This window comes from Cricetulus griseus, chromosome 6 (genome assembly GCF_003668045.3).
Source record: "Cricetulus griseus strain 17A/GY chromosome 6, alternate assembly CriGri-PICRH-1.0, whole genome shotgun sequence".
Lineage (NCBI taxonomy): Eukaryota > Metazoa > Chordata > Mammalia > Rodentia > Cricetidae > Cricetulus > Cricetulus griseus.
In genome coordinates this window covers 47887393-47902691 of record NC_048599.1, presented here as the reverse complement: position 1 = coordinate 47902691, position 15299 = coordinate 47887393, and the positions used below count along the sequence as shown (strand labels likewise).

The window sequence follows — 15299 nt, the reverse complement described above, 5'->3', positions numbered from 1 at the left end:
CCCAGGTCCTCTCCTCTGCAAGAGCAGTAAGTGCTCTTAACCTTTGAACCATCTCTCACCTTTTTTTTTTTTTTTTTTTGGTTTTTGAAACAAGGTTCCTCAGTAGCTATGGAGCCCTGGAACACACTCTCTCTCTCTCTCTCTCTCTCTCTCTCTCTCTCTCTCTCTCTCTCTCTCTCTCTCTCTCTCTCCTCTCTCTCTCTCTTCTTTTGGTTTTTCGAGATAGGGTTTCTCTGTGTAGCTTTGGAGCCTATCCTGGCACTCACTCTGGAGACCAGGCTGGCCTCCAACTCACAGAGATCTTCCTGCCTCTGCCTCCTGAGTGCTGGGATTAAAGGCGTGCGCCACAAAAACCGCCCAACCTGGAACTCTTTGTAGACCAGACTGACCTTGAACTCTTAAGATCCGTCTGCCTGTGCCTCCCCAGTGCTGGGATTAAAGGCAAGCACCACCATCCAGCTCACATTTTAAAATTAAATTTTAAAAAAGTAAAAACGACAGGATGGATGTAATAAAAGTAGATGTTGATAATTACTGAAAGTTGGTTTGGGGATATTAAGGGTTCATAATAATTTCCTATTTTTTTTTTCCCCAAGACGGGTCTCTGCGTAGCTTTGGAGCCTGTCCTGGAACTCGCTCTGTAGACCAGGCTGGCCTCGAACTCACAGAGATCCACCTGCCTCTGCCTCCCTAATGCTGGGATTAAAGGCGTGCGCCACCACTGCCTGGCAATTTCCTACTTTTTTTTTTTTTTCCTTCTAGTTTGAAAAACAAGTATTTTGGTACAATGTGTGTGCCTGGTACCTTCGGAGGCCAGAAGAGGGCAATGGATCCCGTGGAACTGGGGTTACAGACAGCTGTGAGCAGTCGTGGGTGCTGGAAACAGAACTCTGGGAGAGCAGTCAGTGCTCTTAACCTGCTGAGCCATCTCACCAGCCTGAGTTTACAACTTGCAGAGAGAACGAACCTAGGTTTGGTCCCCAGCATCCTTATCAGGCAGCCTAAAAGCGCTTAGAAATCCAGTTCCAGGGATGTGACGCCCTCTTCCGGCTTCAGCGGGCTCAAGTACACGGTGGAAGGCTAATAGGAGCATTCTAATGCTCCGTGCTGCGTTCCCAGTGCAGACACTGGGCTAAAGGAATGTCCCTGCAGAAGGGGTGCGGTTTGATGAGCGGGACTAGCTCCCATGGTTGGAGCTAGCTCGCGAGGTCTCTAAGACAGACAGAGACTCAGGCTTGGAGCCCTTGTCTAGGAGACAGTTTTCCTTGTCAGAGTTGGGGTTCCGAGGGGCGCACGCCACCCAGGACACAGGGCTGCAGCAGGCCACGGCGCGGCTTCTTGGCTCCCTCCTCGTCCGATCCAGCGGGGTGAGGAGCGGAGGATCCCGGCGCTGAATGACCCTCTCCTGTCCCCCGCGCGCCCCTAGCGCCTCACGCAGCACTTACTGCAGGAAACTCCTCTCCCGGGGTGTCAGGCAGCCGCAGCCTGAGGGCCGGAAGTCGGGCTATCTACTTCCGTCTCCAGCCGGAAGTGCCTGCTGTTCCCGGCCAAGTCTCGGCGGTAACCAGCCCTGGCCATGGCCGCGTCTTTGGCGGGGAAGAAGATCGTGTTTGTGACGGGAAATGCAAAGAAGCTGGAGGAGGTGTCGTGGGGTGTGGGGGACCCTCTAGGAGGCGGGGCGGGGGGGAGATAGGGCTGCAGGATTTGCCTTGCCAGGGAAGCACGGGAGTTGGAACGTGGTTTAGTAGCCCCTGTGTGGACGGGCTGGGCTTGGGGAAGAGATCTTCGTGGAGTGCCGCGCCTTGAGGATCGAGAGGATTTAAGTTGTTTTTTTTCTTTAAGATTTATTTGTTATGTATACAGTGTTCTGCCTACCTGTATGCCGAAATGCCGTAAGAGCGCACCGGATCTCACTGTAGATGATTGTGAGCCACCATGTGGTTGGTGGGAAATGAACTCAGGGCTTCTAGAAGAACAGCCAGTGTTCTTAACCTCTGAGCCATCTTTCCAGCCCTATTTAAGAGTTTTTTGTTTGTTTGTTTTCGTATTATTTTGAGATCGTGTAGTCCGGGCTAGCTTGATCCCCAGCTCTGTAGCCAGGATTGATCTTGTTCTCTTGACCCTCCTGTCTCCCGAGTTCTGGGTCTACGTGCATGCCCTACCACACCTTTTTTGGGATGAGCTGGTAAAGTCAGCAGACCATGAGACCTGGAGTATCAGCATCTGTGACAAAGATCAACCTCTAAGCCCTAAGTTTTGACACCTCTCCACCTCAAAAGTGATGGCAAACAGAAAGTGTGTAGGGTTGATCCAGACTGAGTAGTTCACATCCCACTATGGTCCATTTACTCTTAGGCACTTTCTGTATCTAAATGTGTAATACCTCGTAAGATTCATGGCTGACCACAGTATTAGAAAACTGAGGTTAACAAAGGAAAAACTCAACAAGATTGTCTAAGCTATATATGCTGCAGCTTTTAGAATGAAGAGCCAAAGACTTAGTGCCTTGGATCTAACCCAGGACTTACAGAATTGCTGTCACTGTCGTCCTGAACTACACTCATATTCTGAGAAAGCTGTTTTTCTACCTAGATTTGATGAAGCATTACTATAGGATGTGATCAGAAAGGGTATGACCCAGTACTAACAGACTAGGGAAACTCAGCACGTCCATCCAGATTGGACATTTCCTTATGCAGCGTTTTTTCCTTCCTTGTATGTGGTAGGATTGTTTCTGAAGTGAGAATAGGTCACATAATTTTGTTTTTTGCTTTGTTTTTGAGAGAGGGTCTTGATATGTACATACATAGCCCTGGCTGTCCTGGAACTCCCTATATAGACCAGGCAGGTCTTAAACTCACACAAAAATTCGCCTGCCTCTGCCTTCCAAGCGCTGGGATCAAAGGTGTGCACCACCACTGCCCAGCTCTAGATGCTCATCTTAGCTTAGTCTTTCTCAGTTTTTCCCCACTTGTGAGAGGAGGTAGCGAAGCTTCTGACAGATGTCATCTCTGGCCATAGTTGAGTGTGTTCCTGTTTAGTCAGCATTGCTAAAAAGGTATGGTCATGTATGGGGGATCAGGATGACATCCACTGTATATATCTGAGGCTAACCAATTGATACAGCAGGAGGCCCTTCCTTGGTTGAAACAGGGATTAATGGCATTTCTGTACAGGACAGGAGTCTTCAAAAGAGCCAGAGCCATCCTGATTAAACGTTTGGGATCCTAAGGTCAGGTCAGTCAAGTAGACAGGTGGTGCCATCTGAGTGGAGTCAAAGCAGAGTGGTGGATGCCAGACCCCAGTCCTCTGGCTGAGCATATGTCCTTGCCACATTAAAGGGCTTGAGGCCAGTGGATAGTGTATCAAGTGGAGCACTTGCTCATCTGTGTACAAGTCCCCACCAGTACCTCCACCATGTCATCAACAGAAAGGAAGGAAGATAAAGTAAGGGTCCTGTGTACTTGGGGAGGCTCCTTGGAGAATAGGACTTAAGCTTGACCTACAACAGGAGAGAGAGTCTGTCTTTTTGGTTTATTTTTTAATTTTGTTTTTGCTTTGTGTTAGCCAGGCTTCATGCATACGAAGCAAGTGCTGTACCACAGATCTCTACCCCTAACTAGGATAGTCTTTATATCTCTAAAGTATTTGTTTACACGTGTGTTTTATGTATACGTGCTTGCTTGTGTGGGTGGGTGCACATGAAGGACAGACGATGTCAGGATGTCTTTCTAAATTGCTTCTCCACTTATTTTTTTATTTTTGAGAAAAAGTTTTATTTTATGTATATGGGTGTTTTTTCCCTGTGTGTATGCCTTTGCACTATGGGCATGGAGTGTCTACAGAGGTCAGAAGAGGGCACTGGATCCTCTGTAACTAGAATTACAGATGGTCGTTAGCCACCACCTGGATTCTGGAACAGAGCCTGGGTTCTTTGCAAGACCAGCAAGAGCTCTTGTTTTGGGGGCAGTTTCTCTCACTGAACCTGGAGCTTATTGTTTTAGCTAGACTGGCTAGCTAGCTACCCCCTGGACTCTGCCTGTGACTGCCTCCTAATGCTGGTATTACACCACTATAGCTGGCTTGTTTATCTGGATGCTGTGAATCTGACCTCAGGTCCTTAGACTTCTGCAGCAATAGTTCGATGAACTATTTCCCTAGCCCCTCTTTACATCTTTTTGGTAGTCTGTTGGCATAATAATGAAGTCTAAGTACTCCTGTACTTATTGTGTATAGATATTGTATGTGAGGTATGCATATTGAGACCAGAAGAGGCTAATGCTTGTCTTCCTCCTTCTCTTGAGATAGAGTCTCCCACTGAACCTGCGGTGTGCTGTTCGTTTGGTGGGGTGGCAAGTTCAAGCAATCCTCCAGCACTGAGGTCACAGGTAGCATGGCTAGCCCAGAGTTTTCTGTAGTGCAGGGACCAGAACTCAGGTCCCCATGCTGTGCTGCAAGTGCTCTTACCCACTGAGTCATCGCTACAGTACACCATCCCCATTGTAAAAAATTTATTAATTTTATGTTTATGAGTTTGCATGTATGTCTGAACCACAAGCATGCAGAGCCCATGGAGACCAGGAGGAGGCATTGGGTCCCCTGAGACTGGAGTTACAGATAGTTGTGAGCTACTCTATAGGTATTAGGAACCAAATAGGGGTCCTCTGCAAGAGTAACTGGTGCTCTTAACCACTGAGCCACCTCTTTAGCCCCAGGTCTCCCCTCCCCATTTTTTGAAATAGGGACTTACTCTGTAGCCGAGTTGGCCTTAAGCTGTGGTCTTCTTCCTTTAACCTTTCTAGGGATAGGATTGTGGAATACAGGTGTGGCCATACTCCCTCGACTGGATACTCAGAAAGAAAAAGTTTCTTTTCACCTCCCAGCCCTTAAATATTATATATATAATTTGTTTTGTTTTTCGAGACAGGGTTTCTCTGTGTAGCTTTGGAGCCTGTCCTGTAACTCACTCTATAGACCAGGCTGGCCTTGAACTCCCAGAGATCTGCCTGCCTCTGCCTCCCAAATGCTGGGATTAAAGGCATGCACTGCTACTGCCTGGCTTAAAAAATGTGTATGTATATGTATGTATGTATACATATAACATATGTGTGTGTGTGTCTGTGTGTGTTTTAAATTATGTGTATGTGTTAGGGGAGGGGAACATGAGGTCAGAGAATAACTTTCAGAAGTTGGTTCTTTCCTTGCACCATGGACTTGACAGCTTAGGCTGTCAGGCTTGTGCAAGCAATAAATGCTTATATCTGCTGAGCCATTTTGATGGCTCCCTCCCTCCTTTCTTTCCAAGATACGTTCTTGCTGTATAGCTTTGCCTTGAACACACAAAACTTCTATCACAATAAAAATAATACTCTAATATACAAAAAGAGGAGGACATGGTGGTACATGCTTCTAATTGCAGCATTCTGGACTCTGAGATGGGAAGACTTTGAGTTACATAGTGAAATCCTGTCTCCAAAAGTGTGTGTGTGAGCCAGGCAGTGGTGATACGTGCCTTTAATCACAGCACTGGGGAGGCAGAGGTAGGTGGATTTCTGTAAGTTGGAGGCCAGCCTGGTATACAGAGCAAGTTCCAGGACAGGCTCCAAAGCTACAGAATAACCCTGTCTTGAAAAGCACCCCCCCCCCCCCAAAGTATGTGTGTTGTGGGGAGGGGCATAGCTCAGTGATAAAGTACATGCCTAGCACGTATGAGGTCCTGGGTTCAATCCCTAGTGCCACAGAAGTCTGAAGGAAATAAACTATAATGAGGTATAATTTTCAAAACAATAGTTGTACACGGTGGCTTACACTTCTGCAGATCCTGATTTTAATAGGGTTAAAAGTCACTGGGAAGCTAGGACAAATGGCACCTGCTTATAATACTAGTACTGAGTTGGGGCGGGGGTTGAGTTATCAAGACATGAAATTGCCCAGGTCAGCCAGGGATGCACCAGGAAACGAAGAAAGAACAGTCATGGGAACCGCTGGTGCAGCCTGGCTTGTTACCCTGAATTGAAAAGGTGAATGTCAACTAGGGCTTATTGGAAATGCAGAGCAGTTTTCTTTGCAAGGTTATTCTGGCTGACCCTTGAGAAAATTCGTGGGCTAGGAGGATGAGTGCCTTTTAGAGCACTGAAGAGAGCAGAGCATTGTAGATGGAAGGGTGGGTGAGGTAAAAAACAAAACCAGAAGTTGGAAGGAAGAAGGGATGCTCATTTAGTGGGTCTCTGGGAGTTGGGATGAGGCTTGTGGGCTCAGTTTGATAAGCTTTAGGGGACTAATGGGAACATTACGCAATGAGAAGGGTGGATGACACCTCATAGAGTAGTAGGAAATTAGGGGGAATTGTTAGCAAATGGTGTGACAAATGTTCTTTCATTTTGGAACAGGTCATTCAGATTCTAGGAGATAAGTTTCCGTGCACTTTGGTGGCACAGAAAATTGACCGTATGTTTCTGTTTTGTTTCATTTCTAAAAGTGGTTTGATTTAACTGTCACCCTGTGTGCTGACTCTATGCATCTGTGTGTCTGTTTCCCTAATAAGTGCCTGAGTACCAGGGAGAGCCGGATGAAATTTCCATACAGAAGTGCAAGGAGGCAGCTCGCCAGGTACTTAACCACTGTGGTTCCCCTATTCATTCTTCTTGTGGGCCCCTGGGGCCTGTGCCATGTGAAAACAGGCAGCGAATAAAATAGTTTGTTGGGACACTGTCTCTTCTGTTCCAGCTCTCGCCTTTCTGATCCTTAGTTCCATGCATTCCAGCCATACATGTTCCTGCACATACCCACCCTTCCACACACCTGTACTCACAGTTTGCAGAGCTGGGAAGGAGCACGTTATAGAATCAGGCTTCCTAGCTGGTTTCCAGCATGTCATTGCTGTGTTGAGCAAGACTTATCTTGTCATTGCTCTCCGATGTCCACATTTCCAGACTGAAGACTAAGAGCTTAGTTATGTGGCACTTAATGAACCTGTAACTGCAGATCTCACCCTCATCTGGCTGTGGTCTAGGCCCCAGTTGAATACACCCATGGTTGGATGAAGCCTACTGCTGATAGAAATCTCAGGGCTGTATGTCTTTGTTACAGGTGCAGGGTCCTGTACTGGTGGAGGATACCTGTCTGTGCTTTAATGCTCTCGGGGGGCTCCCTGGCCCCTACATGTGAGTACTCTTACTACCCCTCTATCTCTGCAGGGTCCCATCCACAAAACTACCAGAATAGTAAAATGATTAGCTACCTGATGTTATCTTGGCATCAGCCCTGAGGAAGTATTAAGATTGTCAAGGACAGGACTGGAGAAATGGCTCAGTAGTTAAGAGTGCTTGCTGCTTTTCCACTGGACCCAGGTTTGGTTCTCAGCACCTAAATCAGGCAGCTTATAACTGCTTATAACTTCAGCTTCATGGAATCTGATGCCTCCGGCCTTTGTGGGTACCCGCACTCATATATACACACGTGCACGCATATACACATACAGATAATTAAAAATAGCATACATCTTAAAAACAAGAAAAGAGAGAGCTGGGTATAGTGGTGCACATCTCTAATCCCAGCACTAGGAGGCAGAGATAGGCAGTTCTCAGTGAGCTTGAGGCCAGCCTGGTCCACATAGTGAGTTCCAAGCCAACTAGAGCTGTACAGTGAGGCCCCCTGTCTCAGAGAATATAGGGGCTGGAGAGAGGACTCAACCCTTAAGAGTGTTTTTTGCTCAATCACAAGGACTGGAGTTTAGGTTCCAGTATCCACATTCAACTTACAAATTCCAGCTCCAAGGGATCCAGCACCCTCTTCTGGGCTCCACAGACATAAGTATGCACATAACATTCACATAGATATGTATACACATACACACATAAATAAACATTTAAAAAGAGGAGTTAAAGATAAGGCTGAGCTGGGGCTGGAGAGGTGGCTCAGAGGTTGAGAGCACTGACTGCTCTTCCAGAGGTCCTGAGTTCAATTCCCCATCCATTATGAGATCTGGTGCCCTCTTCTGGTGTGCAGATATACATGGAAGCAGAATGTTGTATACATAATAAATAAATAAAATTAAAAAAAAAAAGATAAGGCTGAGCTATTAAGAGCACTGGCCGCTCTTGAAGAGGACCTGGGTTCAATTTCCATCACCCACGTGGCAGCTCACAACATCTGTAGCTACCTTTCCAAGTAGCCTGACCTCTTCTGCCTTCTGCAGGCACCAGGCACACATGTGTATATATACATATGTGTAGGCAAAGCACTGATGTACATAAAATAATAATAATAATAAATGAATAGCAGGTGGGTGAGGACACAGTGCCCCGTTAGAGTGCTTGCCTTTGTTGTCTAATAAAGCCCCGAGTTCAGCTCCTACTTGTGTACACCAGGTGAGCAGGCATGGTGGTGCATGCCTAAAATTCCAGCACTTGCAAGATGGAGACAGAGGGATCAAAAGTTCTGGGTCATCCTTGGCTACATAGGGAGTTCTAGGCCAGCCTAGGCTACATGAGATCCTGTCACCAAGCAACCAGAGAGACATGGTTTTCTTTAATTATGAGAATGTCGTTCTGTAAGTGAGATTGAAAAGTGGTGTCTGCTCATTTCCAAGATGATATGGCACCCTGTATTACCTGCCTCAGCCTAAGTATTTCCCTAGTCAGCACTTAGGCTCTCGCCTTCCTTGGTATACTGAGCCTTCTGTCTGCTGCCTGTTTGGCTCCTTTTTTTTTTTTTTTTTATTAGACTCAGGTTTCTCTCTTTCTCCTCCCTTTCCTTCTGCCTCCCCTTGCTCTCCCTTTAGCCCCCATCCTTCCCCCTCTTGTCTGTTCCTCTGCTGCTGAGCTATACTCCCAGGCTTTGGATTATTTTCATAGTTTGACTTGAGACATTCTTTTTCATTCCTCTTGCCTTTGGGAGCTCTAATTCCTAGGGACCATAGGCCAGGGTAGGTGATAGGAAGATTAGTCTGCTCTTGCTCTTGGTACTGACTCTCTTTCTATTGCAGAAAATGGTTCCTAGAGAAGCTAAAGCCTGAAGGTATGTATCCTTATTATTTCTTCCCATGGGTCTTTTGGGATTGAGTCTGGGAGTAGTCCCCATTAGTATTTGATGCTCTAGGCACTGCCATCGGCCTCCACTCTCATCTGAGCTATAGTTGATTCTGGTTATCATGGGACTTGACCTTAATGACTGTAGTTCCTTGCTTCAGCCATAGCCTAGCCTGGTCTTCAGAGAGGGAGCTACTTCTTCTAGGACCAAGAATCTACCTTTTCACTCGGGAGTGAATGCCACAATGTTCCCTCTTTAGGTTTTTGGGTATGTTGTTTGTTTGTTTGTTTTTTAAGACAGCATTTCTCTGTGTAGCCTTGGCTGTCATGAAACTTGATCTGTAGACCAGGCTTGCCTTGAACTCACAGAGATTCATTTGCCTCTGCCTCCCAAGTGCTGGGATTAAAGGTGTGCGCTACCACCACCTGGCCCTCTTTATATGTTTTGTATTTTATTTATTTATTTTTGGGTTTTTGAGACAGGGTTTGTCTGTATTATTTTGTAGCCTGTCCTGGAACTCGCTCTGTAGACAAGGCTGGCTTTGAACTCACAGAGCTCCTCCTGCTTCTGCCTCCCAAGGTTTTTTTTGTTTTTAAAAAAGCATTTAAACTAGTCACAGTGGTGTATTTCTATCATCTTAGCTCTTAGGAGGCTGAGGTAGGAGGATCCAGAGTTTAAGACCAGCCTGGGCCACACATAAGACCCCGTCTCAAGAAAACAGAATGGGCTGGAGAGATGGCTCAGCAGTTAAGTGTACATGTTACTCTTGAAGAGGAGCCAGGTTTGTTTCCCAGCACCTACAAGGCTGCTTACAACTGTCCATAACTTTAGTTCCAGAGAATCTGGCATCTTGTGACCTCAGTGGGCACTAGTGCACATGTATGCAGCCAAAACACTTGAAAAATAAATAAATCCTTAAAACCAAAAACCCATTTGACTTTTTGGAGCAATCTGTGTCAGCCATGTATGTAGGCACATGCCTGTGATCCAGCACAAGGGAGACTCTGTGGAGTTCAGCCTGGGCTGCAGAGCAAGATTCTGTTTTAAAAACAAAAACAGGTAGGCATAGAAGTCTAAGCCTGTAATCCTGAGAGCTGTAAGCAGAGGATCGGAAGTTCATCAGTGATACAGTAAAACTAGCCTAGACTACCTGAGATCTTGGTCTCAACAACAACAAAGGCTGGAAATGTATTGCAGTTATCAGAATGCTTGCCTAGCATACATAAAGCTCTGGATCAGTCCCTATGCCACATAAACCAAGTGTGGTGATGCACACCTGTAATCCCAGCATTCACGGGGTGGAGGCAGAAGCATCTTATTTATGTTCCAGTACAGCCTGGGTTACAAAGTGAGTTCTAGGCTAAGCTAGACTACATGAGACTTTGATCTCAACAAAGAACTTTGTTTTCGTTTGTGTCAGAGCCTGAAGAGATACTTCAGCTCCCTCTTGAGGACTAGAATGCAGTCCTTGCAACCTCTCACCCCCACACAGTCCAGTTTAGAAAATTCTTCCACACACTTGGGCTTTTGGAGTGAGGGTGGGTACTGCACGGCCTAGATCCACTGAACCTCACTAATGTGCCCGCAGGTCTCCACCAGCTCCTGGCCGGCTTTGAGGACAAATCAGCCTATGCACTCTGCACATTTGCTCTCAGCACTGGAGACCCAAGCCAGCCAGTGCTCCTGTTCAGGGGCCAGACCTCGGTGCGTACCCGCTGAACAATGCTGCTGGTCACTAGAGGACTCTGTGGCTTGAATAAATGGCCTGCAATCTATTGCAGGAACAAAGTAAGAAGATGCTAGAGTTAGCAGGTGCTTTGGGGCACCATGCTTGCTGTGAGATAAACCTGGACACTACAATTAGAAAAATGTCAGTCCCCAAACCTATTTGGACCCCTAGCCTTATACACTTAGATCTTGTCAGAGTAGGTCCTAGTAAGATGCAGATGCCAAAGCTAACCTTGAACTCATAGAGAGCCACCCGCCTCTGCCTCCTGAGTCCATCTTGTTATTTTGGTTTCTCAAGACAGGATTTGTCTGTGTAGCCCTGGTTGTCCCGGGTTCACTCTGTGGACCAGGCTGGCCTCAAACTCAACAAAGATCTGTCTGCCTCTGACTCCCAAGTGCTGGGATTACAGGTGTGCGACACCATACCTGGCCCATCTTGTTTTTTAAACATTCTCCACTGGCCTGAAACTTGCTAAATAGACTAGTTTGTTTCCCCTTCCCTGGGGTTATAGGAGTTATAACACTATAATTGGCTTATTTAAAGTGTTTGTTGTTGTTGTTGTTTTAATGTGGGTTTTGGGAGTTGAACCGAGGTCCTCTCCATTAAAAGACAAGAGAATCACACAACTGAGCCATCTCCCTAGCCTCCTGAGTTTTTAAATCAGAATCTTGCTGTGTAGATCTGATTGGCCTGGTAACTCAGCATTCTTCCTGTTTCAGCCTCCTCAGTGCTCCCATTACAGGCTTTCTCCATCACACCTAGCTAGCTCTATACCTTACCCAGGTGCGTAACAGAGTAATTCAGGTGTGGTTAGATTCACAAACTGAAGAAACTCACTCTGGTCCAGTATATCTCCAGTTACACATTTGCCACCATTAACGCCTGCCCTCCCTGTTACACACCAGCCCTCTCTATTACACACCAGCCCTCCCTATTTCACACCTGCCCTCCCTAATACACACCTGTCCTTCCTTTACAGGGCCAGATTGTGATGCCACGAGGCTCCCGGGACTTTGGCTGGGATCCCTGCTTTCAGCCTGATGGATATAAGCAAACGTAAGGAACCCAAATTTCTTCCCTGGTGCCTGGGCTTGGTTGGGTACCCTGCCCATGTGCAGTCATGCAGATATGGATAAGGCAGGCTCTGTTCCAGCTGAAACCATTTCTGCTGTGATGGACACAAGGAATCCAGGTGGCCTAGTCCGTGGCAGGGCAACATAGACATCCTAGGTTCTGATCCCAACTCACTTGGCTATTTTATGGCAGGTGGCTTCCATCCTCTGGCCCTGCCTATTAAGATGCATAAATCTTGTGGTTTTATGGGATAACATTAGCTCCATCTGGACTAGAAAAATGCATACTTTTGTAGCCGTTAGACATATGAAACCCACACAGTAGTACGTGTTCTTAGCACTTCACATTAGCAGCATCTTATTTATACATATATGTACATTGCCATTACTGGATCAGGCTTTCCAGACTGTAGCTCCCCTGCTTGGTGGTACTTCGTAGGGTCTCAAGCAGCCCTGGTCAGCCCATCCTTGGTTGTCAGGAGTATCCTCTGATGTGCTGTATGCTTGGGTGGTCACAGAGCACTTGGAATTTAGTTAGATGAAGAACTGAGTTTATTTTAACTCTACTTATTTATTTTATGTTACTGGGTGTTACATGACTATGTACATGTCTGTACAACTGATGACTGTACCGGCCAGAGGTCAGAAGGGACTGACTGACTGTCGGATTTCAGGGACTGATCCATCTCTGCAGCCCCATTTTTGTTCAGTTGTAATTAACTTTGGCCACCTATAGCTAGTTCTGAAGCCTAAAGTCAGGATGTGACCTCTCATCTCTCTAGTAGTGTCCTCACATAGACAAAATTGGGCCCTGGCCAGCTGCCTGGCTCTCCAACCCACAGTGCTATTGATCTGTGAGGCTCCATTGCTTCCTGTCAAACACCTCCTCATCCTTGTCCCCAGCTTCTTCCCAGGAATTTATCACTGTCTGATAAAACAGACTGAGGAGCTGGTGGCCCATTGCCTGCTTTCGTGGCTCTCAGGGTAGAAGGTCATTTTGGGGCTCAGACATGGAGTCCTGGGGGGCCTGTCTGCCCCTTGCCTGTACACAGGTTCTGGATATGGTTTTTACCTACAGAGACACCCCCCCACACCCAACAGAATCATTGGGCTTTGGGCTCCAGGGTGGCAGTGGGGTGCCCATCCTCCTGATAATCTGGGTTCCCTGTTTTCTGAGCTGCTTCTCTTTGCCTCTTAGGTATGCAGAGATGCCAAAGGCTGAGAAGAACACCATTTCTCATCGATTCCGGGCCCTGCTCAAGCTACAAGAGTACTTCAGTGTGACTGCCGGGGCTGGTGGCCACTAAGGCCATGGGGGAGGGGAGGACTGGTGCAGAACTTTCCAGGAGACAGACACTCCTGGAAAGTATTTCTCTGGGTTTCCCTTTGCCGGGGATCCAGGCAGCTTCAACAGCCAGGTATGGAAGAGCAGTTTGCTCTGTATAGGGAATTCTGGGCCAATTGATACTACACTCTTGCCCTTGGGGATTCAAGAGTTGCCTTTGGCCTGGCATAGTGGTGCATACCTTTAGTCCCAGAATTTTGGAGGCAGAGGCAGATAGATCTTTGTGAGTTCAAAGCCAGCCTGGTTTACATAGTGAGTTCCAGGACAACCAGAGCTACATAGTGAGATGCTGTCTCAAAAACAAACAAAAAACAGAGTTCTTGCAGCCTCTGGGATCCTAAGAAAACTTTGTGTGTTCACACTTCTTAGCTGGGTTGAGAGTTGGCAAAGAAACACACAACCTTTGATTTTTAGAATGCAACAATTGTAAATAAGGAAGACATGTTTACAAAATAAATGGTGTATCTGTCTTGAGCCTTGTCTGTCTTGAGCTCCCTTTGACAGGTGGGAAGCCATCTTGATGGGTGATCAGAGGAGCAGAGCTGTGTGGAGATGCTCACCTGCCTGGATAGGGCACACTGCTCTAGTTGAGTTCTTGTTCATAGAGTTGTGAATCATGGGCTGTCCTCTTTTCCCTGTCAGATTCATGCCGGGAGGCGGGTAGGTGTGTAGGCAGCACAGTGTAGAATGTACATTATAGGCTGGCAAACGACCTGAGTTCAATCCCAGAGCCCCCGAATGAAGGGAGAGAACTGACACTCAGAGGTTCTTCTCTGACCTCCGTTTGTATGTCATAGAATGAACCCCCCCACACACACACACAAATAAATGTTAAAGGCCCTCTCTCCTCAGAAGCAGGACAGGAATCCTGCTGAAGCTGCCTTGTACCATCATGTGCATCCCTTCTCCCCAAGCAGTTGTTTCTTGGTGAGAAACATGTGCTCAGGAAACACTAGAGAAGAAAGCAAGCAGGCTTCTGTGCCCCAGGCAGTTCTGGGACTATTCCCTCTAGTTTTTGGCCCCCAGACTTGGCAAGGTGGCCTTGGGTTTACCCATTACAAAGGCATTTTTCCTGACCCCTGGCAGGAAACATGTGGTTAGGTATAGAACACCATTCTTTCCCACCTGTCCCCTGCTGCTTGCCTGTCTTGGCACTGCCTGGCTCCAACATGGAGTACTGGGGGCCTCTGCCCCTTGCCTATGATTCTAGATATGGCTGTCTCTTCAGGGATTGCCCACGCTACTGAGGAAGCCCACCCCTCCCAACTTAATTGCAGGTTGGGTGGGCAGCTTGATGTTTGCTGCTCAGCTCCTTCCTGAATCTTCCCCAATTTGACCCATCCCTACAAACAGCTGTGGAGAACACACTGTACCTGACTCCCCCGACCCCATGCACAGTTACACTTAGGTTCACACCCTATGCCCTCAGATGTGCCACTCTCGTCCTAGCATGTCCAGGTGTTAGTGTGACTTGCCAGCTCAAGTCTAAGGTGAGATTCCTTTTGGCTTGTATTTCCCATCCCTCCCCCCCTCCCCTTTTCAGTACTGAGGACAAACTCAGCCTCTAGCACTTGAGGCATTCTGCAGAGCCACACCCCCAACGCTACCAAGAGGATTGAGGATCTCTTGCCATTCCTGTTTTCCTCTTCTTCTTCCTTCCTTCCTCCTCCCTTCTTTCTTTGTCTCTCTCTCTCTCTCTTTCTCTCTCTCTCTCTCTCTCTCTCTCTCTCTCTCTCTCTCTCTCTTTTTTTTTTAAGACAGGGTTTCTCTGTGTAGCTTTGGAGCCTGTCCTGGAACTCGCTCTGTAGACCAGGCTGGCCTCAAACTCACAGAGATCCGCCTGCCTCTGCCTCCCGAGTGCTGGGATTAAAGGCGTGAGTCACCAACACCTGTTATCCTTTTTTCTTGCTGCTATGCTGGACCTGTGTCCTAGTATGGAGGTGTCTTTTATTTTGTGATGTTACCTGGCATTTACTTTGTATTTATTTTTGTGGTGCTGGGAACCAAACCCGGGGCCTTGCACCAGTCAGATAACTAACATCTTCAGCCCTGGTTTATCTATTCACAGTTGGGCCAGTGTTCACTCTTGAGGTAACAACACAAAGATGGATACTTGTGGGGA

At 47.1% G+C, this 15299-nt stretch overlaps 1 protein-coding gene across 1 annotated transcript; it reads left to right on the top strand.

Annotated features, from left to right (window-relative positions):
- The first annotated feature begins 1489 nt into the window (after positions 1-1489).
- Positions 1490-13651, top strand: Itpa (inosine triphosphatase). Its single transcript, XM_027421778.2, has 8 exons — positions 1490-1642; positions 6390-6447; positions 6545-6609; positions 7090-7163; positions 8987-9018; positions 10619-10734; positions 11739-11815; positions 13031-13651. Exons 1-8 carry the CDS (start codon positions 1577-1579, stop codon positions 13137-13139), a joined length of 597 nt encoding a protein of 198 aa, XP_027277579.1. The 5' UTR covers positions 1490-1576; the 3' UTR covers positions 13140-13651.
- The last annotated feature ends 1648 nt before the right edge of the window (positions 13652-15299 follow it).

What these genes read in the sequence shown, in the direction of transcription:
- Itpa (XM_027421778.2), top strand. Translation starts at nt 1,577, where the DNA reads ATGGCCGCGTCTTTGGCGGGGAAGAAGATCGTGTTTGTGACGGGAAAT. An exon ending in ATGCAAAGAAGCTGGAGGAG is followed by an intron (nt 1,643 to 6,389) that starts GTGTCGTGGGGT and finishes ATTTTGGAACAG; the next exon opens with GTCATTCAGATTCTAGGAGA. An exon ending in GGTGGCACAGAAAATTGACC is followed by an intron (nt 6,448 to 6,544) that starts GTATGTTTCTGT and finishes TTCCCTAATAAG; the next exon opens with TGCCTGAGTACCAGGGAGAG.